Source organism: Xenopus laevis, chromosome 1L, assembly GCF_017654675.1.
Source record: "Xenopus laevis strain J_2021 chromosome 1L, Xenopus_laevis_v10.1, whole genome shotgun sequence".
Lineage (NCBI taxonomy): Eukaryota > Metazoa > Chordata > Amphibia > Anura > Pipidae > Xenopus > Xenopus laevis.
This window is the reverse complement of record NC_054371.1, coordinates 40628437-40655402: the sequence shown is the minus strand read 5'-3', so window position 1 is coordinate 40655402 and position 26966 is coordinate 40628437. Positions and strand designations below refer to the sequence as shown.

At 39.2% G+C, this 26966-nt stretch overlaps 1 protein-coding gene across 11 annotated transcripts in view; it reads left to right on the top strand.

Annotated features, from left to right (window-relative positions):
- The window catches only part of fryl.L (FRY like transcription coactivator L homeolog), a 211861-nt gene that overhangs the window by 148999 nt on the left and 35896 nt on the right, over positions 1-26966 (top strand). For all 11 annotated transcript variants that reach the window (XM_041588844.1, XM_041588838.1, XM_041588816.1 and 8 more), the window contains 24 exons: positions 2830-2933; positions 4883-4991; positions 6558-6644; positions 7420-7591; positions 8940-9072; positions 10230-10337; positions 11214-11451; positions 12047-12232; positions 12477-12563; positions 12954-13222; positions 13467-13659; positions 14393-14517; positions 15747-15804; positions 16302-16393; positions 17094-17266; positions 19527-19687; positions 21490-21600; positions 22550-22704; positions 22807-22906; positions 24239-24407; positions 24994-25253; positions 25497-25637; positions 25737-25905; positions 26211-26295. In XM_041588844.1, coding sequence (XP_041444778.1) covers positions 2830-2933; positions 4883-4991; positions 6558-6644; positions 7420-7591; positions 8940-9072; positions 10230-10337; positions 11214-11451; positions 12047-12232; positions 12477-12563; positions 12954-13222; positions 13467-13659; positions 14393-14517; positions 15747-15804; positions 16302-16393; positions 17094-17266; positions 19527-19687; positions 21490-21600; positions 22550-22704; positions 22807-22906; positions 24239-24407; positions 24994-25253; positions 25497-25637; positions 25737-25905; positions 26211-26295 — 3485 coding nt within the window. The remainder of the gene's footprint in view (positions 1-2829; positions 2934-4882; positions 4992-6557; positions 6645-7419; positions 7592-8939; positions 9073-10229; positions 10338-11213; positions 11452-12046; positions 12233-12476; positions 12564-12953; positions 13223-13466; positions 13660-14392; positions 14518-15746; positions 15805-16301; positions 16394-17093; positions 17267-19526; positions 19688-21489; positions 21601-22549; positions 22705-22806; positions 22907-24238; positions 24408-24993; positions 25254-25496; positions 25638-25736; positions 25906-26210; positions 26296-26966) is intronic.

Sequence of the window (26966 nt, the reverse complement as noted above, 5' to 3'; positions counted from 1 at the left end):
CTTAACGTTGGAAAAACACTGGTTTCAATGGTTCCTTTCTCTGGTTTCATGAAAACCCCTTCATATTCACCAACACTTTGGAAAGGTCATCTATCTTGCACAAATAGGAAAACTGTGCATTAGCTAGAATCTACCAGCAACTCAAGCAACCATTTGATATTCTGGGGTTATAGCCCTGTAACTAATGCTACCTATGCTATAACACCAGATGTGTCTCACATTTTTAAAGGAGGTACATGTATTCAATTGTTTTTTGGTGAGTCACACCTAATAACTGGGCCCTGTAGGATAGAGTTGTGGATGCCAGTACAGTTAATTGGTATAGTTCCCCAATGGGTCTGTACACGCTGTTATTATTGTGTTCATAGTGATGCTGTGTGTTGTGGGTGTACCTTAAAGATTGCTCTATTGTTTTTTTACAAATCACTCCCATTAAAAGGATTTGAAGAAAAGTAAACTTGCTGGATTTAGTTTCAGTTTAGTGTCACATTACTACAGTTATCCCAGTGCTATACAGTATCATGGAACTTGATATTACACTTTGATTTAATGATAATGTAGAGTTGTTTCCTCTCTCCGAATACTTATTCTTCTATTTGCAACTCACATATGTATGTTCCTTTAAACCAATGGCACACACACCATTTCCACTAGTTTTGTCCTGAATTGTCTCAGAGGAAGGTATCTGAGGATCATCATGGTTATGGCACATTCATACACTTACAACTTAAAACCAAGTATATTCTTTATTTAAGGGAATTATTGCCAGTGTGTGCCATAAGCAAGGTATCTGACCTTTTTTTCAGAAACAATGCCTTGCATTTTATTTGTGCCAGATATTCTGTGTGCTTAGTCTCAAATTAACATCACTGAGCTACTAATTACTACTATAACATTTTGTGTTGCCTTAACATTTCCTGGGGATCTTCGAACGCTCTGATTCACATCTAGGTAAAGGGTTGATATGGAGCATGGTAGCAGGATTAGATTGCTGTTATTTGTGTTTATTGTGCCCAGAAAACCTACAGCACAGAGCAATGGAGTGTGGTAATAATCTCAGGGAGTAAATAAACGTCTGCTTGCACTTCCCAAGCGCACTGACGCACAGAACGATTATAATTGTTTTGCTCCCACACAATATCCAGCACAGCAGACGTGCATCAGAACACTCGCAACTGCCCCTTCATAGTCTCTCTTGGTAATTGCCATGACCCTCTGGATGCATTTCTGGTTAAGGCGAATATCGATCGGAACTGGTCATTGCGTTTTCAAGCAATAAGTGCTTGACTGATGTTTCATCAGGGTTCAGGTGATTACCATATTCTACAAAGGCAATTGCAAATGTTTTCCTGTCTGCCAAGCTGTAAACCTGTTTGGAAAACGCCAGCATACTTTTTTTTTGTGCAATTTTTATATTTTTAGTCCAAATTTAAATCAGGTGCCATATATTATTTATGATTATGATGATATTACTAATTTAAAAATGCTATGTGTCAAGTTAAGGGATACTAAGTGGTACTATGTAACTTACAACTAGTGCATAAACTTTTCACTCAAGCATTGGTGTAAGTAGTGACCTATGGCCCCTAGTGCAACGTTTGGAACTGGGCTCTCTGGCACAGTGGTTCTGATTTAGGTGGAACGGTAAAAATAAAAATTGGGGTCCCAAAAGTGGATGGGGCTAATGGGAAAGTGGATGGGGTTTAAAGGAGAGCTAAAGCTTAACAAAGACGAAGCGTAGAAATGCTACACAGTGGGAGTCCTTTATCCACACTGGGCAAAATTGCTCATGGGCAGTTACCCATAGCAGCCAATGAATTTGTTGCATTCATTGATCTGCCTGAAAAAAAGCCAAGCACTGATTGTTTGCTATGGGTTGCTGCATACAGGCAATTTTGCCCAATGTTGATAAATGAGCCCTATGTTTTAGTGTTCTGTACCAGCCAAAGACAACCACAGCTATTTAACAAATATGTCCCAGTAGCCTCCAAATATGTCCCAGTAGCTCCCCATCTTCTTTTCTGCTGATTCACTGCATATACTCTGGAATGCTGTCACTAGGGTTGCCACCTGGCCCGTATTTTACTGATGGTTGATCCCAATGTTATTAATAGGGAAAAAAGATAAATATATACGAAGGCCGGTATTTTTTTTCCAGAAAAGCAAGGCAATCCTAGCTGTCACTTACCTTACTTAAGGTGGCCATATTTGGGCAGATCCACTCATTTGAAGAAGTTGCGGATCTAGCACCGATATGCCCACCTTGAGTGGCTGTTATTGGACTAATCAGAACGTAGGCCTTTGGGCCTTACGCCTCACAATAAAAGACTGATTCAGATTATCATTACATGGCAGCATCAGGCTTTAATAATAAGCCTGTAACACCAGCTTCTATGACAGACAAACCTCTTTTACTGCTTGATCATTTGATTCTCAACAGCTGCACTGAGCATGTCACTAACACTCCTAACAAAATACAAGATGGGGAACCCCTGTGCACAAATCTAAAGGCCTGGTGTGGGATCGTCCCTGGTGATGGCTGAGAATGCTGGAAGGGGCTTCACAAGCTCTACAACCCCAACTTCAGCTATTTTAGTCACTGATATTGACTAAAGTTAAAAGACTGAATTAAAATACTTCCCAGTAGGCCAGCAAAATACTTATACGGAGTCATCTTTCAGCAAAATTGATTAATCAATAAGATCAATCTAATATGTTCCTAAAGAAGGTGTAAGCACGTTGGACTGATTACCTCAATATGAATGGGATGGAATGATAATATCTGCTGAACTCAGAGTTTATCTCATCATTATTTTTCTTTCTTTTCAGAATAAAGATCCTAAAATGTCTCGAGTTGCACTGGAATCTCTGTATAGATTATTGTGGGTTTATGTTATTAGGATAAAATGTGAAAGCAACACTGTAACACAAAGGTAAGTCTCATGGTATTACATACCCCAAGTATAGTTCTCTTTGGCAGATTTTATATTAGTGTTGCACCTGTAGCCTGCCACTCTCCAGATGTTTTGAGACTACAACTACCAGGAGCCTATCAATAGCCCAAGGGCGGTAGACAACAACCGAAGGGCGGTGGGTTGCCTTTCATTGGTTTATTGTTAAATTAGAACACCCTTTTGTCCATGGGGAGTGTGGGATTCATTTAGAATGACTTGCACCATCCTGAATATTGCTACAGTATATGTATGATACCATGCACATATGTATATTTCTACAACTTCAATTGCTAGCTAACTAGCCGTGCCTTAAAAACAATAAATAAGTCATGTATTAATTGTCATTTTTCCGCTTAATGTGATGCAATTAACTTCCAATTAAAGTCAGACCTAGTGCCTTTATATCAAAAGTACGCTAGATGTTCATTGATGATGTTACCAAAATCTATGATTAAATAACATTATGAGTAATGACAAATGGACAGGGGCATTTTCCACCAAACAACAGTGCCTGTCAAAAAACAATATATGACTTGTGGAGAAGATGGACTCGGCTACATTGTTTTGAAAGTCACAACCAGTAGTGCACAGAGGGGCATAAAAATATTGCTTTCAAAAGCAATTACATATAATTAAAACCTTTTACATATTTTAATGAATGTGCATTGGAAAGTAACTTTAATTATGTTTTACTTAATTATGAAAAAAAACATTTTTGGGCTTACATCCTTTTACCTGTTTTAGTGTTTTAATGTACAGACATTCAATAATTGTATGTTTTGTTGGGGAGGGAAACAATGTCAGGCGACGAGTGCTAGAAATTCTCTTCATTTTGTTTGGAGGGAAAGATCTTTGTGCTGTTTTGTAAGGGAAGAATTAGAGGAAGTTTATTGACAGATATTAAACATTAGCTCCGGATTTTAGTTTCAAACTAAATCATTAACCACAAGTACATAATATGTGTCAGAAATTGTTTTTACTTTATTATTTAATCATTGCAGCCTGTTTTTTAGATATGTATGTTGCTTTAGTTATGGCCGAGCTCTTTACCTTTGACCGCTTAGTTGCATTGTGTCTGAGGAGTAAGGATATGCAAAATCAGGGATTGTTTACCTTTACATGAACGTTTAGTATGATATAATATTAGGTTACTTGGCCTTGTTGGTTTTTATAAGCTCCTGGAACCCTGTCAGGACAGCCTACATGGCTAGTGTAGTGAACAGTTAATAATTACAGAACAGTGCCCTTCTGTTACATACAGTAAATGGTGCAAGGTTCACAAAGACACAGTTTTGCGACTACTATAAAAAAAATGTAGGATCTATTTGTTCTAAATTTCTCGTTTGCTTTGCAACGTCATGTCAAGCCATTAATGTCGATGACCGTTTCCAAAGGGAAGATTTATTGTAGAGCAAGTGCCATAAATTGCCTTGCAGCCTGCTGCTAAAACAAGTTGCTACTGTTGAAGAACTGGTTTATTTGTTTATAACAGGTTGAGCCCAGAGAAAAGCAAACTCATGTAGAATTTCCATTCAGCAATATAAAATCACCATAAAAGGGCAATTCAAACATTTGTTTTTCTTTAAAATGGGACTATTTTTTTCAAGAATAGGTACAGGTTCTGTAGGGCTGTCAAAATCTTCCAGTGAAGGGAAAGTAGTAAGAGCAACTGCTGTCTGGACTTCATTCTGTTTCCCAGACATATTTCATATATGTACTTTTTCAGAACTTAGCAGTCACAGGTATCATGTACAAGTATATCACATGACCATTTTGTTATTATGCCATCATCCAATGCTCTGTATTTATTGCAGGTATACTGCTAAGCCTCCCCAAATCTTCAATATTCCCCCCCCCCCTTTGACATTGAGAGAACCTTAATGTGCATACTTTCTGTAATTAATGTTTTGAACTTTCTTTCCTTTCAGCCGCCTTATGAGCATTGTATCTGCACTTTTCCCCAAAGGCTCCCGTAGTGTAGTGCCCCGCGATACCCCTCTTAATATATTCGTCAAGATCATCCAATTCATTGCTCAGGTAAATTTGCTTTTATTCACTTTACTCCATTCTGTGCAGAACATATGTATATGTAACAACCTGACACTTGGGGTTGTTGGAAGCGATATTAACTGGCTTGTCCACTCATTATCACCCTACAGCGATTGATTTAATAGAGCTACAGTTCAGGAACAAGCTAGGATATAATGTAGTTTGCACTTATATATATTGGCCAAACATAAGCCAAGTAGAGGGTTACCTGACAATATGATCACCCAGCTCTAGCAATTTCACTGTCACACCACAATTTGTCTAAAGAAAGTAGCCAAAATTTAATTACAGATGCAAGAAAGTTCTCCAGAAAAAATGCCCCTTAACAATACTTGTGCTATCTTACCATTATCATACATAGGGGCAAATTCACTGAAGGACGAAGCGCCTAACGCTAGCGTTGATTCGCAAGCGTATCGCATTTTCGCTAATTCGCCGATTCACTAACGGACACTGGCATAAATTCGCTAGTGTTACTTCGCACCCTTACGCCTGGTGAATTTGCGCAACGGACGTAACTACGCAAAAAAAATTTGGGGCTACCCTCCTTCCCACCTACATTTCCTAACTCATGGCACCTTAACTATACAGTGGGCACATGTGTAGGGCAAAATAAACATTTTATTTGCTGTTTTGAAGGTTTCCCAGGCTTGTGTAGTGATGCAACATATACCTCCATTGTAACTTGTAAGCATTGCTAGCGTAACTTCACTTTGCTTGGCGAATTAACGCTAGTGCAACTTCGCAAACCTTACGCTTCCCCTGAGCGCAACTTTGGATTTTAGTGAATTTGCATAGCGCTAGCAAAAATACGCCTGGCGAAGTGCTGCGAAGCGGACACTGGTGCAACTACGAATCTTAGTGAATTTGCCCCATAGTGAGAGATGATTTTCTGAAGTTTTAACTTTGTTGTTTCAATGTGAAACTCGTTAGAGCAATGTTCCCCAACCAGGGGCTCCTGAGCAAAAAACAGCTGTGCTGCCAAACTGAGCCTCCTGTAGGCTGTCCGTACACATAGGGGCTACCAAATAGCCAATTGTAGCAATTATCTGGTACCCCCAGGAACTTTTTGCATGCTTATGTTGCTCCCAAACTAGTATTACATTTGAAAGTGGCTTATGGATAAAAAAAATTGGGACCCACATTAAATGATTGTTTGACATTTTACTAGTGCTACTGACCCTTTAGATTTGGGAAAAGTTTTATTGATCAGTATTACCAAGATGTTGCTGAACTAAAGCTCCCAGCATGTTTTAGCCATTTATTATATAACAAGTATGGGTAATTGTAATACAGCAACAACTGAATAAAGTTAACATTGCTGAACTGAATAAAGTGAGGCTGAGCAAGTGTGCAGTATACCCACATTATTAAACATGAGCTCAATGAATAGGCTTGTGCTTTACATATTATTTGCCAATAGTTAAAAGGGTAAATCGCAAGAGGTGGCTAGTTATAGAAACACTGATTCTCTTGGCATTTTTTATAAGCAAGAGATCTCGGTATCATCTTCCACTAACACTTTTGTATTTTCCTCCTTCATCTTTTCAAAAGGAACGTTTAGATTTTGCAATGAAAGAAATAATATTTGATCTACTCAGTGTTGGAAAGTCGTCTAAAACCTTTACCATCAACCCAGAGGTAACTCAATACGTTGCTTTTTCAGATTTTCTTTTAAAATGAGAATGCACAATCTTCTGCTGATGTATAAGTGCAGCATGCATTGGGTGACACGTGGCTTATTTGCTAATCCTTGGAAGAAATAGAGGAAAAGGCTTGCAAATAGCAACCCAGAATGTTTACAAGGGAAGTAAATATGGTTAAAAGGTTTTTGCTCAGTTCAAGAGACTAAGGATCCCTGTTAATAAAAATATAAGATGGGGAAGACGACCATAAAAGGGAAGCCGAGGATTATTGGGAGAGGTCAACAGCAAATCCAGCATGACGTATCCACCTTGTTAGTCACATCATGACAACTCCTAAAGGGCCTTTAAATGGTCATTGGTCATTTCCCTTTCCTGTCCTTTTGCAGAAATGCTGAGTTCTATACATATAAAGTTTATTTATTTTACATAAAGGTTACAATAAATAAATAAAACAATGGCCCCAAGTAGTGGCCACTACTTGGGGCCATTGTTTGATTTATTTTTTGTAACCTTTATGTAAAATAAATTAACTTTTACTGAGCGTGCGATCCTTATATTTTTTGTGGATATTATGTTGTGGTAACTCTACTGGGCAGTGCCTGTAGGATTGCACCTCGCTTTATTATGACTGGGTGTGCTCCCTTTGAACCATTTGTACCAAATCCCCCACTGACATTTGGATTTTCATCACATGGAGCAGTTTTACTCAGTCAGAGGTAGTGTTACATGATTACATGATGATTGCTTTCCTTGTTTTATGTTCCTTGCAGAGGATGAACATAGGTTTGCGAGTCTTCCTTGTTATAGCAGACAGCTTACAGCAAAAGGACGGGGAGCCGCCCATGCCAACAACTGGAGTGATCCTTCCCTCAGGAAACACTTTGCGTGTAAAGAAAATCTTTCTTAACAAGACCCTGACCGACGAGGAGGCAAAAGTAATAGGTCTGTCATCAGTTCCATCTCCTGTTATCTACTTTTCCAAAAATTGCTGATTTGTAACTGTGTCCTTCCTCATTGTGGAAGGAGAGGCAAAAGGGGAACGAAAGCTCAACAAGCTAACCAACACACATTTGTTAGATGTGTGTAGACACCTTATGGTTTTTGGGCTTCTGTTTCAGGCCTCAACCCCCAATCACTTTAGCAATGAAGACATTTGCCTCTGAAGATGCCCCTAGTAGCTCCACGTCTTCCTTTCTGCTGAATCACAGAAACCAACTCATAATATACAGCTTGTGTGTGTGTTTAAGTGTGTGTTTTGTGTTTTTTGTGTGTGTGTGTGTAAATAAACAATATAAAAGTCACAGTGCAGGGCTGATTAGCAAATAATTAAGATTCACAATGGCAGAATAGACACTAGTGCAGTCTGCATCAGAATTCATTAATCACCATTGTAGCATGAGCTTCTCTTACATATGTAATCCATTTTCAGCCAGTTTCTATGATTTCTTAGGGTGCCTAAGCTTAGCTTTGTCAACAGCAGCCTAAAGGGGGTTATTTATCAAAGGTTGAGTATGTGAGGTTTTTTCTACCTCGAATAAACTCACAGTGTGAATGTTTGCTTATTTATAAAAAAAAACTTGAACGTAAACAATTTTAATGAATGCATTTGGAGGGGGGGGAACTCAAATTGATGGAGATATTGGTGAAAATATCTCGAATTGATTGAGTTTTTGAGTGCAAACCATCGAAAAAAAACAAAAAATCATGAAGGCTTAAAACATCTTCAAATGGTTTGAGGGACCTATGCCATTGGCTTCTACATGACCTCGACAGGTTTTAGCTGAAATATTTTCGGATTCATGCTTTTTGCAGCATGGGGGCAGAATAAATCTCGAAAAAAAACAATTTTTTTTTTAATCCAGAAAAATTTGAATTTTTATTGAAACTATCCTCGAAAAACTCAAATTTTTTAGACCTTTGATACGTAACTTCCTAAGCATGTGTATAGCCACTGACATTTAGATGACGTACAAAATCCAAAATGGAGAGCTACTTTAGACAATTTTAAGGGCTCATATTATTACTGGTATAGGACTACTGAGCCTGTAAAATTGTGCATTAAGCTCTGTATATAAATTACGTAGTTCTAGTCATATCATTTTTTTAAGGTTGTCTGGTTTTGTTGTTACAATATTTATTATATCAGCAGGATACAATTTTCTTGGAATCTTCAAAAGAATTAATGTAAATTGCAAATTTGCTTGGAATACAACAAAATGTTCATCAAGAATAACCTAGGAGCCTCTGTAATCAGTTCATATTAATCACAGTTACCAATGATGTATTTTAGGGATGTCCGTTTATTATCCGCAAGTGCGCAAAGCATTGGATAGCATTCTCAGGCATCTTGACAAGGAAGTTGGTCGGCCCATGTGCATGACAAGCGTGCAAATGTGTAATAAGGAGCCCGAAGACATGATCACGTATGTAACACAACATAAATCTATCTTTTTGTTGCTGTTGATAAATGTTAATGTGTTTGGTTTGCTTACAACAACAGATCAATAATAAGGCTTGCATTAAGCTGAGGCTGAATTACTCTATCACATTGTGCTGTTCATTAGACTAAAAGCCTGAGCACTGAAAGTCTAAATGGTTTTGTGCCGGGGGACAGTCTGTGCCAGTAATTATTGTTATTTTTAGACATGGGTAGATGCTCTCTTTTTTTGCAGGATTATCAGTGCTACTGCCCATTGTTTGGGTGTGAGCTAACAAGATTTTGCCGTTTGTGTTTTACTGATATTGTGTCCCCTCCCTTCCAGTTCAGAATATGTTTTAGATTGTTTGGTGGCAGTAGTAATATGACAGGGAGAATGGAACCCGTTAGAAAAAAACATCTGGTATGGTCACTAGAAGACACAAATTCTAAGCCCAATAATGTATTCAAAACCCTCTTTATGATAAAAAGTACTATAGGACATGAGTACTTTATGGCTTATTTTATTTAAAAGCCTTATGAGCACTGTCAACGAGCGCAGGTACTTTGCCTGAAACTCCTTATTTAGCACCGCTCTATGTGCTTCAAGCACCACTGCTGCATGTCAGCATTCAATCAGGCAGCCATGGGCAAGGCATTTAATGACATTGTAGGGCTGGTTAGCTTCAGGTTTGATATGCTAGTGTTAAAGGGGTGGTTCATATCCAAGCTAACTTTTCATTTATTATAGAATGGCCAATTCAAAGAAATTTTTCAATTGGTCTTCATTATTTATTTTTTATAGTTTTTATTTGCCCTCTTCTTCTGGCTCTTTCCAGCTTTCCAATGGGGGTCAGTGACCCCATCTAAACAACTGCTCTGTATTTATTGTTATTGCTCATTTGTATTACTCCTCTTTCTATTTGGGCCCTCTCCTATTCATATTCCAGTCTCCCTTTCAAATCAATGCATGGTTGCTAAAGTAATTCAGATTTTTTTTTTTGCTGAAATTGCAAACTGCTGACTAAAAAGCTAACTCAAAAACTGCAAATAATAAAACATGAAAACCAATTGCATAACCTTTTAAAGTTATGTAAGTATTTGCAAAAGTTTGTTTATCTCTCTGCTGGTAGCACCTCTGAATCTTTTCCTTCAATTGAACAGAGGAGAGAGGAAGCCTAAGATTGACCTGTTCCGGACGTGTATAGCTGCTATCCCGAGGCTAATTCCTGATGGTATGAGTAGAGCAGACCTCATCGAACTGCTAGCAAGGTAACTACATCTATTAGTCATGTCCTGCCGTATGTTTCCATCCTTCTCTCACCATTCTGCATAGTGGCAGTTTTGGTCTTGTGCATCTGGTGACATTTAGGCAACAGAACTCCATGATCAATCATGGCTATCCATCATGACGTGCAAGCTTTTCTGCAAAAAAAGATTTGCTGTAAATTGGTTATCTTTCATTCAGCCGAAGGATTAGCTGTATGTGTCCCTTGTGAGTTTCCTTAACTAGACGGGAATCCATGAATCCAAGCCATGCAGTATACATTAATAATTGTAGAGGAGAGCAGTGACATGGCAGCTGAACTCCTACAATATTTCTCTACATCTTGGATCTTCCTGGAACACTTGGATATTTTTTCTCAAGGGACACAGCATATACTTTAGTGTGCAGAATGAGGTTATTTCAATGGTATATAAACTATTGATCATTATGAAGCAACCTATTCTCCCCAGAATTGCGGCTGTGTTCATTATGCACGGTAGCCCTTTTTTTTATGACGAATAGATAATCATGTTGCCGCAATCATTAATCATAACTGTGAAAAATGCACTTTAGGCATTGGTCAGGATTGATCTTTTAGCAAATATCTTTTCCTGGAGTACCATCAAGAGAGCAAGCCTTCTAGCCCAGGAGATCTCCTTTATAAAACTACACATAACACATTATTATATAATACTGGTTACTATAGCCATAAACTTGCTCAGCTCTACTGTTTATTTTTGTTCACCCTATTGTCTCTCCGAGGCTGAGAATCAGCTCCTAATTTGACTATAGTCTTGTCTTCCTATATACTTCTGCAGGGCTTTACAACATAAAGTCACACAAATAAACATATACATGTCTTTGCTCTGTGTCCATGCTAGGCTTACAATTCATATGGATGAGGAGCTCCGTGCACTGGCCTTCAATACTCTGCAGGCATTAATGCAGGATTTCCCGGACTGGCGGGAGGACGTTCTTTCGGGATTTGTTTACTTTATTGTGCGTGAAGTGACTGATGTTCATTCGACCCTTCTAGACAATGCAGTGAAGATGCTGGTGCAGCTAATAAGTCAGTGGAAGCAAGCAGCTCAGATACACAATAAAAACACAGATGTGCAGGTATTGCCACTTTTATTGTTATATACAATGAGTCAGCCACTGCTTTCTTTATAGTTCTACTTTACAGGCCTAGAGCATTCCAGGAAGTGTACAGAATGATGTAAGGCACATCTATATGCTAATACACATCTAAAGCCCTCAAGAATTCATTGAATGGATGTTTTTTTATGCTACGGCTGCTACTGATTTAATATTCTTTCTTTGGCTTGATTCTTTTCATTATATTAGTACCCTGGCACTTTTTTTTTATTCTGCAGGAGCTGTGTATGTGTCTGTTTCAGTATGTGTTTAGGCAAAGCTCTAATGCTTTGATCATTTTCACCGAGAAATAATATATTAAGAATAATATACAGTATATATGTATATAATATAGGATATATCTACTTGGATCACCTTTTTTAGTTTAACATATGCTATATTGTCAGCAATACTGATGAATGCATAGAGCAGGGAAACCTTCATATGAAAAGGTTCACCCTTAATAAATAATAATCATATCATATCCTTGCCAACAGAATGGGCAGTTTACTGGAATACATACAGAAAATTATATTTATTGCAATAAAAATATTTATTCTTGTTGCCTTCTTAACAGCGGGGAGTGCCTAATGGTGCTGCACATACTCTTCCTCTTGAAAGAAGTCTATATTCCAGCGTATTTCACGTGGTAGAAGGCTTTGCACTGGTTATTCTTTGTAACAGCCGACCTGCCACAAGAAGATTGGCAGTCAACGTCCTGCGAGAAATTCGGGCCTTGTATACTGTTCTGGAGGTTTCCAAGGTCTGCATTTATTTCTACATATACAACATACAGAGAATAGTGGTGGGGGTGGTGAGCATTTGGGCTACATATCTGCCATCACCACCAAAAGAATAATTCACTGCCTGAAAATATTGCCTGTTTTCATAAACATAAAGGTTTTCATAAACAGCAGATCACCAGCATAACACTTGCTTAATTGCTCCCTTAATTGTTTTATATTCCTGAAAATTAATACCTGTCATTCATTCATTCAATGCTATAGGGTGATGAGGAGTTGGCTATAGATGTAATGGACAGACTGAGCCCATCTATTCTTGAAAGCTTTATACATCTCACTGGGGCCGATCAGGTAAACCTACTTGTTGTATTAATAGTTTTACAATAGGCTGCGTTATCCTGGGTATCCTATTGTATATCTAAGAATATTAATTGAGAAGTGGAATGAATATATCAAGACACAAGAACACAGGCAAAGTACTTGTATCGTCCTGTCGTATCTAGTTTTCTGCGAAAAGCAATTAAGAGCAATGTCAGATTGGGCACTTTGTCACCCACGGGGGATCACCACTCTCTTGGATAAGAAAGCACCTAAAAATCGCCCTTAATCTTTAAGATTGGGAATCCGCTGCATGTAAAGTGTTTTACAAATTTCTCATCGGACATTGGCCATAAGCTATAATATGTTTGAACATGGAGCTAAATAATGGCTATGTGTCTTCTGTTTCCCACTGTTATGCAGACCACCTTGCTGTATTGCCCAAACTCAATAGACCTACAAACTCTAGCAGAATGGAGCTCTTCACCAATAAGCCACCAGTTTGATGTGGTCAGTCCATCACACATTTGGATCTTTGCTCATGTAACACAAGGCCAGGACCCGTGGATAATAAGCTTGTCCAGCTTCCTGAAACAAGAAAACCTGCCCAAGTACTGCCCGACTGCTGTGAGCTATGCCTGGATGTTTGCTTATACCCGTCTGCAGCTTTTGTCTCCACAAGTTGACATAAAGTAAGGCCTTCTGATTCTAGGCAACGAGCATTGCTGTTGAATATCAGGGTTGCTGAAAATTATTCATATGTTTGCGTATATGTCAGTATTGCCCCATGTCCTGTATTCCCCTTGGATTCATTTAGTGTATTAGGTATTGAATTTTTCTGGTCAAGAACACACAATATAATGTTTTTTTTAACTATTTTGTAAGAGCCCCACAGTTGCTATGTTTTCTGATTGATTTTTTTGGATTCCTTTGCAGCAGCCCCATTAATGCTAAAAAAGTTACTGCAGTAACAGGCAGCGACTCCTACATAGGCCTCTGGAGAAACTACTTAATTCTGTGCTGCAGTGCAGCCACGTCCACCTCACCTGCATCTACTGGCTCTGTGCGCTGTTCCCCTTCTGAGACGCTGGCGTCTACTCCGGACAGTGGATATAGTTTAGATTCAAAGGTGGGTGATTCTTGGAGGATAATGATTGCATCATTTCAGATCCCAATTCCCTCTCCAAATATTGACTCATGCCTGCATCTTGCTCTCCACCTGGCATGCACCACCTTTTGCTACTTTTTTACAACATTGGTAATGTTATTGGACCAATATGACTAGTGGTTTTTATACTTGTTTGGCATGAGGCCCTGTGTTAGGCTTAAATATTTAATTAGGTTCTCTAAACACCTAATAAAACATAAGTGCTCCCATTCCTCCTAATAATGCTACAGATCAAAACATAATTGTCATGGTCACCCAAGGATATTAAGGGTCATGATACGCACATACACAACTGGTGTTTGGATAGGGTGGTAGAACGGTTAAGAAAGTGTATTTTAAAGAAGCATCCTAATAAAAATTAAAAATGCTTGATAAAGCCTCTAATCAGTGCCGAAGCTTTGGATACACAAGTATGAATAAAGAATAATGTTTTACTGATTTTGTAGTGTGAGTCCTTTAGAAATTTATATATACACATTTATATATCCCTTTACTATGCTGTATATCTGTGATGCTAATAGGATCATTAAGTACAGAGCAATTTTATCCTTCCTTCTGATCTGTTATGTCACCTCCTTTAAATCAATAATGTGCTTTTCTTATTATTGGGATGTTAATCATCTCTATGAGTTTTATTGAAGATAGGAATAGGCTATGAATAAGGCGCTAATATGAATGCTTGTTTCCTTTTCAGATTATTGGAAATCCGTCCCCTTCATCCTTGTTTAAGCACATAGTACCAATGATGCGCTCTGAGAGCATGGAAATCACAGAATCACTCGTTCTGGGACTTGGCAGGACCAACCCTGGAGCATTTAGGTACCCACATGCTTAATGTACCAAGTCCTTTTTTTAAGTGTTCAAAATTCACAATGATGAAATTAAAGATTTTTCTAAAATGTTTCTTATTTGACCCACTTGCAAGAAATGCCCTCCAGTCTCACATTTGATCAGCAAGTAATCTAGCCCTGGGCAGTGAGATTTTGGCCCGATGCTGATGATTGTTATTGAAATCCATGGATATTTTAATGATTTATTAGAAATCCTGCTATTGGAGCCTATGGTATCGAACTTTCTTGATGTTTGGCTGCCTTCTGTTTTCTGCTTTTTTTTTTCATTCCTTTTGTGAGACTCTATCCTCCCAGTTCTTTTTGAGTGGATCAGAAAGTAAGTGGGTTATGGCAGAAAAGTGTTGATAATTTTGGGGCATATTTTTTTCTAGTGCTGTAATACATAGCAACCAGTCAGAACTTAATGCACTGAACTGGCTGTAGTGGAAAAAGATACTAGGCTTAAAGGAGAAGGAAAGGTTAAAACTAAGTAAGCCTTATCAGAAAGGTCCATCTAAATATACCAGTAAACCCTCAACGTAATGTTGCTCTGAGTCCCCTGTCAAAAGAAACACTGCATTTCTTTCCGTCTATTGTGTACACATGGGCTTCTGTATCAGACTTCCTGCCTTCAGCTTAAACCTCATTGCCCTGGGCAAGAGCATGCTCAGTTTGCTCCTCCCCCCACCCCTCCCTTCTCTACTGTAATCTGAGCCCAGAGCAGGGAGAGACTCAGGCAGGAAGTGATGTCACACCACATTAATACTGCAGCTCCTATTCTAAACAAACAGAGAGTTTCTAGAGCTTTTTACTCAGGTATGATAAAACATTGTACAGAATAAATATAGCATTCTAGCTTGCACTATTGCAGCTCATCTATTGGCAATAAAATGCCTCCGTAGCTTTCCTTCTCCTTTAAATACAGATTATCTAACCACCCCCTTCCCCTTGTCTCCCTAGGCTCTATAAGTTAGTCAGTTTCTATCACATGGAAGAGCTTTTATCTACCCTTCTTCTGCTGTTTATACTCAAAATATTATTCTACAAAAATAAAATGTTCATGTAATTTATACCTTGGTTCAGAATTGCATTAGGAATCCAGTTGGGTGTTCAGTTAATTACTTTATCTAACAAGTGCAGCTTGTAAATATTGTGAAAACACTCCTTGCGATGTTGCTCTCACCAAAGGTGTTTAATTCTTTCTCTATTTGCATACAGGGAATTAATTGAAGAGTTGCACCCCATAATTAAGGAAGCACTTGATAGAAGGCCAGAGGTAATTATCTTATTTCTCCTTGTTCAATGGCAGTACTACTTTTGCTGTACAGCTGATGTGTAGCTTTTCGAGCCATAAGATGACCATAAAATGTGCTGTATACATGGGACATAATTCTCCTTTAAAAGAAGAGAAGCTGAAGATCAGATATTTTCATCTAATTGCTTCACTTGTTAGTTGCTGAAACAAAGCAACTGAGATTCTATTTCTCCCACTTCCAAGACTGCCTCACAATTGCAGCATTATCACATAAATCACTAATTAGGAACATTTTTAAAAAAAGGGCAAAATAGTAGCCTTTGATTAATCCTACTAGTTCTCCGCAAAGTGCAGTATTAATGATGCTTGACTTTCATATTCTGCCTGGATTGTGTGACAGTATAAATAACGTCTGTAAAGGTATATGCTAAAAAGTGTCCGTAAAGTCACAGTAAACATCCTTTTGACTGACTTGTGGTTAGTACAAAAAACACTCGGCTGCTATTCTTTTCCTACAGAATATGAAGCGACGCAGGCGTCGAGATATTTTACGAGTCCAACTCGTCCGTATATTTGAACTGCTGGCAGATGCTGGAGTCATTAGTCACAGGTAAGGATTCTCCTGTAAAAAAACAAAACAGCTATCTTAGAGTATATTGAATAGTTTATTTATTAGAATATTCAGTCAGCTAGAGTGGACTGCCTAGAGATTTTTTAACTAAGCCTCAGCATGACCTTGATCTCCATTATAAGAACCCATTGTTTTATTAGAATCCCTCCCCAAACATGTAAAGTAGTACCTTCAGCATGGAAAATCTTGTTCAACTCTATCCTATAATATTTTATGAATTGACCCTTCAACGTCTTGCTTAAATAAATAACATCTCCATCAGCACTAAAGGTGGCCATACGCATGCAGATTTAAGTTGTTGATTTGGCCCCTATGGACAAATTCATCATCTTATCTGCGTGTGTATGGGGCTGATAACTCTTCCAAAAATCAGACAGATGTCAATCGAGCAGGTTTTGTTTTCCAATCAAATTGAGGACTACATCTGCTCGTTGGTGCAGTCATCATTTCACTGCCAGCATAGTGGCAATTCAGTCGAAGCTGGATAACCTTGGACATTTTTGGTGCTTTATATTGGATCCAAACAGGCAGAATCTTTCAGGTAGAATTGGGGTGTTCTGAATGTTGCTAGTTAAGTGCTATTAGGGTTAATGCTATCTTTAGTTAGCTTTTTATTGTGAGTATATTGAGTCATGGGATATCTCACCATTGTCTGCCTTGGGCTCCTTTCTTTTCCTAGTGCAAGCGGTGGCCTTGATAATGAAACACATTCCCTGAACAATACTCTGTTGGAGTATGTGGATTTAACCAGGCAGTTGCTGGAAGCAGAAAACGATAAGGACTCTGATACACTAAAGGATATCCGATGCCATTTTAGTGCCTTAGTGGCGAATATCATTCAGAATGTTCCAGGTAACTGCATGCAAAAATCTTTGTACCCTGTAAGGATTTGTTAAAGGGGCCATACACCATTTGATTTTGAATGGCTGCGCACACTACGGCTTAAGCAGTGTGTGAGATTAATACATATACATAACTTTTCATGCTAAAAATTATCTCAAAACTCGCACACGGTAGATTCAATCTCAAGTTGTTTAAATTTTAGGCTGTTTGCACTTGGGGGTGCCAAATGTTTGGCACCCCAAGTGATTGTATTGACTTACCTGAAACCCTGGGCTGGTGCTCCTATCAGCAGAAAACTGCACTGGCCCAGGGTTTTACCAGCGAGCACCACGGAGAGATCTTATTCCTGCTTCCTCTTTGTTTGCGCGTTTTGCATGCGCAGTAGAACGAAAAGTCGAACTTTAACTAAAAAGCTCGCTATTTCGTTCTACAGCGCATGTGTTTGCCCCGGGAAATATGAAGAAAGATGAAGATGGAAGAAGATCTCTCCATGGTGCTTGCTAGAAAAACCCCGGGCCGGTGCAGTTTTTTGCCGATAGGAGCACCGGCCCGGGGTTTCAGGTAAGTCAATTCAATCACTTGGGGTTGCCTAACATTTGGCACCCCCAAGAGCAATCAGCCTTTCCTTCTCCTTTAAGTTTCCTAAATGAATTATCAAACCACAAAAATTCATAATAAATATCATTAATATATTAATAAATTACATATAATGTCATTTCACATTCATCTTTGTTTAATCAATATTAAATGGGTTAAATAATTTCATGGATTGGCAAAAGCACAGCTGTTTGTATGGTACTTAAAACTGAAAAATCCCCCTTCATTCAACATAACTTACGTTCAACATGATTTTGTGAAACTGTTAAAAACACTGGACGTTTGGATGTGAGATTCTGGAGCCACTAACTCCTAGCAGAAAGTCATTTCCATTTTATAGGTGCCGAATCCAAGTTGGAATTCTTCAACTGTGTATACACGGGCAGATTTAAGCTACTGATTCAGGTCCTTAAGACCGATTCGGCAGCTTATCTACAGGTGTATGGGGCCCTCTTGATTTTCCAACCCAATTGAGAACCGCATCGTCTAGTTGAAGTGGTCCTCGTCCCGTTGACTGATATGTCGTTGATATGTCGTTGTTGTAATCAAAATCAAATGTTTGCGGTGTATCGGGGGAAAGATCTGCTTGTTTGGTGACCCTGCCAAATGAGGGATCTTGTAGTGTATGGCCACCTCTACACTCCGCTCTTCTCTCAAGAAGAGCCTCCTAATGGAGATTCTCTGTATCAGAAGTAGTTCTGCTTATTTGGAAATGTATGCTCATACTGATACCTCTAAACTAATGGCAGCAACCAAGGATAAACTTCTTGGTTTGAACTATTAGAGTAGTGGTCTGAAGTTTTCTTCTGTATTTTCGAGTAGGATTTAGTTTTTCATTTGCCATGTTGGCAGGTAATGCTCATCTCTTCCAGGCAGCAGGCGTTGCTGTGTTTAAACAAATATTCCTTCTGTCTGTCAGAGCAGAGTCTTGCCCTCAGGCATTGTAAAAGAGTAAGTCCCATCTCTCAGACAGCCTGATACCCTGGAGAACACAGTGAAGAGAAAGCTGCAGGCAAAGTGTCAGCTAAAATGCATGTTTCTTACCGTACAAATTGAGTATAATTTGATATCGGTAAACCTTTAACTGTGTTATCAGCCTATTGTGTGCACAGTGCATTTATACATAGAGATACCATTATTAATGACTGCAACTATGTTTTAGTGACTACTACTACTGTTGTAAACAGAAAATGTCTGAGCAGAGGTAATTAATAACCTTTGGTCATGCATGTTCTGTTAAGCATTGTAGTAGTAGTAGTATTAGTAGTCAATAATAGATAGCACTGTTGTTGTGCCTCTGACAAAAGGAAGCACTGTGATATCATACTAATCATGAGATTATTGACTGGACCACATCTATTTACTCAGCTTACAGCCAACTGGAGACACGCCATATGAACGCTCCATCTACTTGTTGTTACTTATATACAGAGAAGAGAAATGGAGACTTATTTATGTTTGTTTGGAATCGACTCAATATATAGTCACTGTTGTTTAGCCATTTGCTTTTTCTATAAGTAGAGCAGAGCAGTGGTTTTCAGACTTATTTAGGTCGAACAATTTTTTGTGGTCCAACAATTGGCCAGGGTTTCTTTGCTCATTACAAGGTTACAGATATACGAAAACATTCCTATATCTGCCACTTAGACATAGCCTTGTCTCTTTCCTGCAGTGCACCAGAGAAGAAGCATTTTCCCTCAGCAGAGCCTTCGCCATAGCCTCTTCATGCTCTTCAGCCATTGGGCAGGACCCTTCAGCATCATGTTCACACCATTGGACAGATACAGCGATCGCAACATGCAAATAAACCGACATCAGTATTGCGCTTTAAAGGTATATTTTCCGTTCTTTACTTAATATTAACAAGTAACACTGCCAGTTATGTTGCTGTGCTGCAATGCTGAAACTGAGCAATTGCAAGGGGGTTGTGAACAACAGGGAGATTGTCTTTCGCTCTGCCGGTGCTAGGATACATTTGTCAGTGCTTCAATCCCATATTGATCCGTGAATTGGCAGTTAGAGGAGAGCACTCATAGAAGCAGATACTGCTAAAACATTTTATTTTTGACTACAAATCACACTGAGGGGGTTAATATGCAACTCTGGAGTTTGGAGTAAAGTCTAAAAAGTCAATTTTCTTTTGCTGCCCCATTAAATTATTTCTGGTATCCTGTTCTGAGCCACATTTAGCAATGCTTTGATGATAGATTCAGTCCCAGCCTAGCCAAAGCAGTGAGCAAGTTTAAGTAATGTATTGTAAGGGAACTTTACGTACTGGAATAATGTAAGAGTAGCTGGCGGCTTTGTTCTTGGCAGCAAGCAAGAGCTTTATAATGCCAAACCCACATTTCTGCCAGTGAATAAAGCTGGTAATGTTCTGGCTATACAGCCAACTGACTGGGACAATTGCATCAAACCCTGACATTAAGAGCCATTCATAATATTATCTGCATTGTGGATGATGCCTTTTACCCTGGAGAGAGAATATTTATTTAGTCAGCAGTGAATAACTCGACGTAAGGGAAAGGGTAGATTGTTTTGCTCCTGAAGTCCTTCATTTTAAAAATGTGTTAGTTAACCTTTTAATTTAAAGTAGACATTGTGCACAGTCTATTCCAGTGCAGATGGGAGGCCAAACAGAAGATGTCCCAGATAAGGTTAAGCTCCTGATAAAGTGACAGATTTATCAGGGGTCGAATAGTAAAATTCAATCGAATTCTAATTTTCGAATGTCGAAATTCACACATTCGAATTTTAATTCCCCTGTTAAAATGTAAATTTGAATGTGAGATTTATCACACCTCGCCCACGGAAACAGTCCTAATTCGAATATTCAACACCTAAAACCTGCTGAGTTCATGTACAAGTCAAGGCAGTGGTCCGTTGAGCCATTTAGAGATGTTTAATAGCCTCCCTGACATTCAAGGTTTTTTTTCGGGAGTAAAATTAGATTTATACGAATTAAATACAAATCGAATACGATTTGAATTTTCGGGACGGAACCATAAGATCGAATATAAGCCATTCTAATTTTTTCTTAAATAACCTCCCAGTCATATTGCGCGTATATTCGAATTTAAAAAAAATTCACATGAATTCAAAATTCGACCTTTGATAAATGGGCCTTTAGGCATGAAGCGCATTGGGCCAGAGGTTTTTCATTCCCCCATACACGTGGGTAAGTCGATGTATGGAACAATCAATAGATTATGACTTGGGTAAGAAACAAAACCATTTGCATTAGACATTTCAAACTGAGCGATTGATTAATTGAGCCAGTGCTTGTACTGCAAAACAGATTAGCTGGCTTGTCAATGTTACACAATTGTAAAGATTGTGGGTGTGATGCCACTAAACTATGAGCACATTATCATCATGTAAATGAAACATTCTGCTCCACATCTCAAACACTCTCTAGCCGTAGCATTATACAGCTTATTGTCTGACATGGTGCCTGAGGTATTAGGAGTTGACTCTGAAATCAAAACCAGGACGACTTGAGTCAGATTCCAGTGACAAACCACTCCTTAAGGTCTGGACAATAGCTAATATTTGGTCTATCTGTCAATTTTTGGGTGTAACATATTGTGTATTCAGCCTCCCGAGGCAATGTTTGTTCTGCTTTTGTTTTTCAGGCTATGTCAGCTGTACTGTGCTGCGGTCCGGTTGCAGATAATGTCGGCCTATCATCTGATGGATATTTATATAAATGGTTGGATAATATTTTAGATTCCCAAGACAAGAAGGTAATACCTAATGCTGCTACATGTGTGAGCACATTGCGTTGTTGGTTTAAAGGGACTGTTCACCTTTAAATAAACTTTTAATATGATGTAGAGCTGGATGTTCTGAGACAATTTGCATTTGGTTTTCATTTTTTATTATTTGTACTTTTTAGGGTTTTTGGCTTTATATTCAGCAGCTCTCCAATTTCAGCAATCTAGTTGCTCTGGGTTCAAATGACCCTAGCGACCGTGCATTGATTTGAAGCTTTGTAGCCTTGAGGTGGCCATAGACGCAAAGATCCGCTCATTTGGCAACATCGCCAAATGAGCGGATATTTCCCGATATGCTATCAACGAGCATGGCTATATTGGGGGTAATCTGATTGTTCGGCCGAACGATCCGATTACGATGCGCAATGGGCTCCAGCGGGATCGGATCCGCCGGGCGAAAGATGTCGGCACACGCCACACACGATCCGAAAATCGTACGAATCCTCGATTCGTACGATAGGATCTGTGTATCTATGGCCACCTTTACAGAGCATTTGTTTTTTAGATGGGGTCAGTGACCTGAAAGATTCGGAAGAAGGCAAATAATTTAAAAACTTTAAAACATACAAAATAAAGGCCAATGGAAAAGTTGCTTAGAATTAGCCATTCTTTAACATACTAAAAATTAACTTAAAGGTGAACCACCCCTTTAAAAATATGGTCCTATTTCACCAAATATTTGTTGTCTGTAAAGTCTGTAAAGTCGCATGATAACATTTTGCAGTATCCCTACATGAGCGCTTGTAGTTTACTGTGTAGGTGCTGACTCTTCTCTGATAAATGTATAATAAAGATAAATGGAGTCAGATGAGAGATTAAACATTTATGATAAAATGTATTATACTTTTATACATTTCTTTGCAGCATAGAAATGTATGGAATGCATTTCTGCCTAACCCACTCTTCTACCCTCCAATAGGTTCACCAGTTGGGCTGTGAGGCAGTGATGCTTTTGCTTGAGCTTAATCCAGACCAGAGCAATTTAATGTACTGGGCAGTGGACCGCTGCTACACTGGCTCCAAGCGGGTGGCATCGGGCTGCTTTAAAGCTATAGCCAGTGTTTTCCAAAACAGGTACATACAGAGCTGCTGTCAGAGCAAAAAATTACATTTTTATTTATTTTTTTATTTTGGTCACTCTGCGTTTTCTCTAAATCCCCCATAATCTTCCTACAGGGATTACCAGTGCGACACAGTGACTCTTCTTAATCTGATCCTGTTTAAAGCAGCCGACTCGGCCAGGGATATCTATGAAGTTGCTATGCAATTACTGCAGGTTTGTAAATACTGCTTGTTGCCATGCTGAAAAAGGCAAAGTCCAGCACCCAACAAAATAGCATTACGCATGATTTGCTTCCTGTATTCATGCTGTGCTTGCAACTTGATGTCTGGGTAGATAAATTGCACACTTCTGTCGGAAAATACCTTTAAAAAGCTAAAATCTACAATACTTCTGCAAGTCTTCATTTCCTTGGACCAAATACTGGGTCATATAAGGGGACCATGCTGCAGACCCATCCACAGCCCAAGGCAGTCCTCAGCCAATGGGATTTTCTGCTTCTAGTAGGCCTGCTGACTTCACAGCTCACTTTCCATTGGATTGAACTGCATTTAGGCTTGTATGGTAGTGTAGTTGGGAAGATTTTCACTGCCAATTCAGACCCAGTCGGCAACTTATGTATAGGCCTGTACAAAAATCAGGCAGGTTTAAAAATATCTTCAGGGTTGTGGGCTACATTGGGTCATTGATGCAGTCCTCTCCCTTCAGCTTGTATTGGTGTCTGTTGTAATCCATTTGTTTGGGCCCCAAGACCAAATGAAGGGATCAGCCTTATATTGGCCACCACAAAGTGGCCATATTGGGTAAAAATCTGCCCATTTAGCAAAAAGATTTAAGATGCCCCTTTAGACCAAGTCAGCATCTTATCTGCATGGGGCCCTCTGATGGCCTGCATGACCCAAATCTGTCTGAAAATTGCACAGATATTGATCAGACAAGTTTAAAATTCCCATTGGGCCAAAAAAATCTGATCACGATTGCAAATCATGCTGTCGGGTCGAAGACCGCATGAACAAGCTGGTTCGAACCTCACCCCAGCAGCCTAGTTTCCCCTTTGTTGCGACCCACAAGGTGGGCATAGTGGGGAAAAGATCTGCTTGTTTGGGGAGGTTGCCCAGTGAGCAGATATTTTAGTGTATGGCCTCATATAGGAAAGTAAAGGCTTATTTACCAACAGTGGACACAATTGCTCTAGGGCAGTAAGTTAAAATATTGTTTTCATTGAACTTCCCGCATCTGCACTAATTACTTAATCGTTGATATGGCTGCATATGTGCCCAGTATTAATAAATTATCTCAAGTGGGTCTTATGCACTAGAATCTTATTTTTCATATTATATTTAATTTTTTTGTTCCTGAAGACAGCTCCAGCGGTCGAGCCGGAACGTTGATTAATAAAAGTTTTTCTATTTTTGTATAAAGACCTGTTGGTGCGGCTTCTCTTTTGCTTATATATATGTGTGTGTGTATATATATATATATATATATATATATATATATATATATATTATTTTATTTATTTTTTTGATAATGACCGATTCTTTGCAGATCCTGGAACCGAAGATGTTTCGCTATGCCCATAAACTGGAAGTACACAGAACGGACGGGATCTTAAGCCCTCCATCTGCTCTGCCGCACTTGTACTCTGCATCCTACTATCAGCTCTCTGAGGAACTGGCAAGGACCTACCCGGAGCTAACACTTGCTATCTTTTCAGGTACTGGGCTTTATTACTGGTATGATGCTGTAATAGGGCTTACAAATGCTGTGCTTATAGGGAGTTTTGTTTCCCAGCATGACTTTAGATTGGATGTCGTCTTTGTATAAATGCCAACTATTTGTTCTATAGTAATATGAGATTGGATTTTGTTGGCAGGTTACAAAAAGCCTCTTTGTGTATTTTCCATGCTCTGTTTGGCTTGCTTGCTCATTAACATTAGTGCCCAAGTTATTTCATGCACTGTGCGTCAACCATTAGGCAGCATTGGTACTGATGTCTTTATAGGCATCTCATGCACTGAATGGGCGATCATCAGCAGCTGACTGCACTTTCTGCACCAATATATTGCAATGTTTTAACAAACAAACCTTATTGTTTGAACTGCAATTAGCTGTTTGTCACTGAAGCCTTTCTCTGAGAATGATGGTTTCACAACATTTGTATGACGACACATTTACCGTGTCTAGGTTAAATGATCTTCAGCAGCAAGGTCATTGTGTTGCAAACGTAATCATTATTTGTGCATTGGATGTTTTTCCAGTAGAGCACACCTTGTTACCAGTTTTCTTTATTCCTTTGACAGAAATCAGCCAGAGAATACAAACAGCGCACCCTGCTGGCCGTCAGGTGATGTTGCACTATTTACTTCCTTGGATGAACAACATCGAGTTGGTGGATCTGAAGCCTTTGCCTACAGCACGGAGGCACGAGGAGGAAGATGAAGACTCCTTAAGGGACCGAGACATGATGGTTAATAGCAGGCGCTGGCTAAGGGGAGAGGGCTGGGGATCACCTCAAGCAACTGTCATGGTCCTTAATAACTTGATGTACATGACAGCTAAGGTAATAACCCACAGTGTTTTGCGTCTATCAGCAGTAATTGAAAACACATCATTATTGAGTTAACCAAGTCAATCTGCCAAGTTATAAATGATTTTATTTCATTATAAGAAATGTTTTCATTCTTTAAATCTACTGGCGTCCTTTTTATGTTATGTCTGGAACAGAGCTCATGGGAAATAATAAACAGGAAAACAAATGGGCCTCTTGGTAGGTTTTATGCTAATATTTAGGAATCTCTTGCAGTATGGCGACGAGGTTGCATGGTTGGAAATAGAAAACGTCTGGACCACACTTGCAGATGGCTGGCCAAAGAACCTGAAAATCATTTTGCACTTTCTAATAAGCATTTGTGGTGTAAATAGTGAACCCAGCCTCTTGCCTTACGTGAGTATTACTATTGCTCTTCTCTCTGTATCTTCTATTGTATGACTGTGGCATGTAGAATAATATGTTGCCAGTGCTGAAACAGCTGTTCCTCCACAGGTAAAGAAGGTGATTGTGTATCTAGGCAGAGATAAGACTGTGCAGCTGCTTGAGGAGCTGGTGAGTGAGCTTCAACTTACAGACCCAGTCAGCTCTGGAGTGTCTCACATGGACAATCCTCCATATTACCGCATCACTTCTAACTATAAAATACCCTCCGTCACCTCAGGTAAGAGGCACAACACTTCACTACTCTTGGGAAACTTGTTGGGGAAAGCAGCATGGGGGCCCCAAATATGGGGCTAGTTCTTTTACATGGTGTATGTGATTGCGTGCACATTCTGCTTTGTATTGCTGTGATAGCCAGTCTTATTGAGTTCTACAATAATGGGTGGGCAGTGTAGGGGCATCAAACCAGCTGACATTTCTTTTCTTCAGGATATAATGAGTATATTCTGATTTTAACAATCCCATTTTGCAATGCGTGTATATGTCCTGTCTTTGACTTTAAATGTTGCTCCTGATATTTGCCAGGTACCACTTCCAGCAGCAATACAATGGTAGCTCCTACAGACGGCAACCATGAGAGCAGGCATCTAAGAGACAGCACTGAGGAGAGGTAAGTCGTGCATATAAAGAGGTCGTTTTTAGCTTGGGGGGGAATAATGGAGAGGATCAGGTGCTTGGACAAGTTGCAGTTGGCCCTAGAAAAGATGCAGTAATGGCTGTGTAAGGGTGCATTCTGCAGGCTCTCTCATTGAGCCTGTGTAACCTACATTTGGAATGTTGTTACACATCCTCCATAGCGGCATTCATTCTAAAGCACAGCTGTAAGACTAGGGTTTAACGCAAAATTATTTTCCTTGGGTTTTCTGTAGGTTTCAGCACTTCTACTTGGCAGCTTTGAGAACTTATTGAAAGTGCTGCACCTAAGCTGGCCAGGCAAAGAAAAACGTGTCAGCAAATGGTGTAACTCAGTCTTAGCACTGGTATCCATTTTTTATTAGAAGGCTTTATTGTAGATTATTACAGTCTTCCTTAGAGCAGAGCTGCATAATTGACCTGGTACCTGCAATAACTTCACATATAGACAAGAGTCAAAGTGCTACATTGGCATTTCTGAAGCCACTGTAAACTGTTTAGGTTCACAAAATACAACTGCTCAATAAACCCAGTTTTTTGCTCATGCAGAATAGTCCAAAAACTTGCATATGCCCTATGATATATTCCTGCCTGCATTTGGCATCACTGTATTCATGAGGGATGAGGCACATAACCCGTTCACTTACT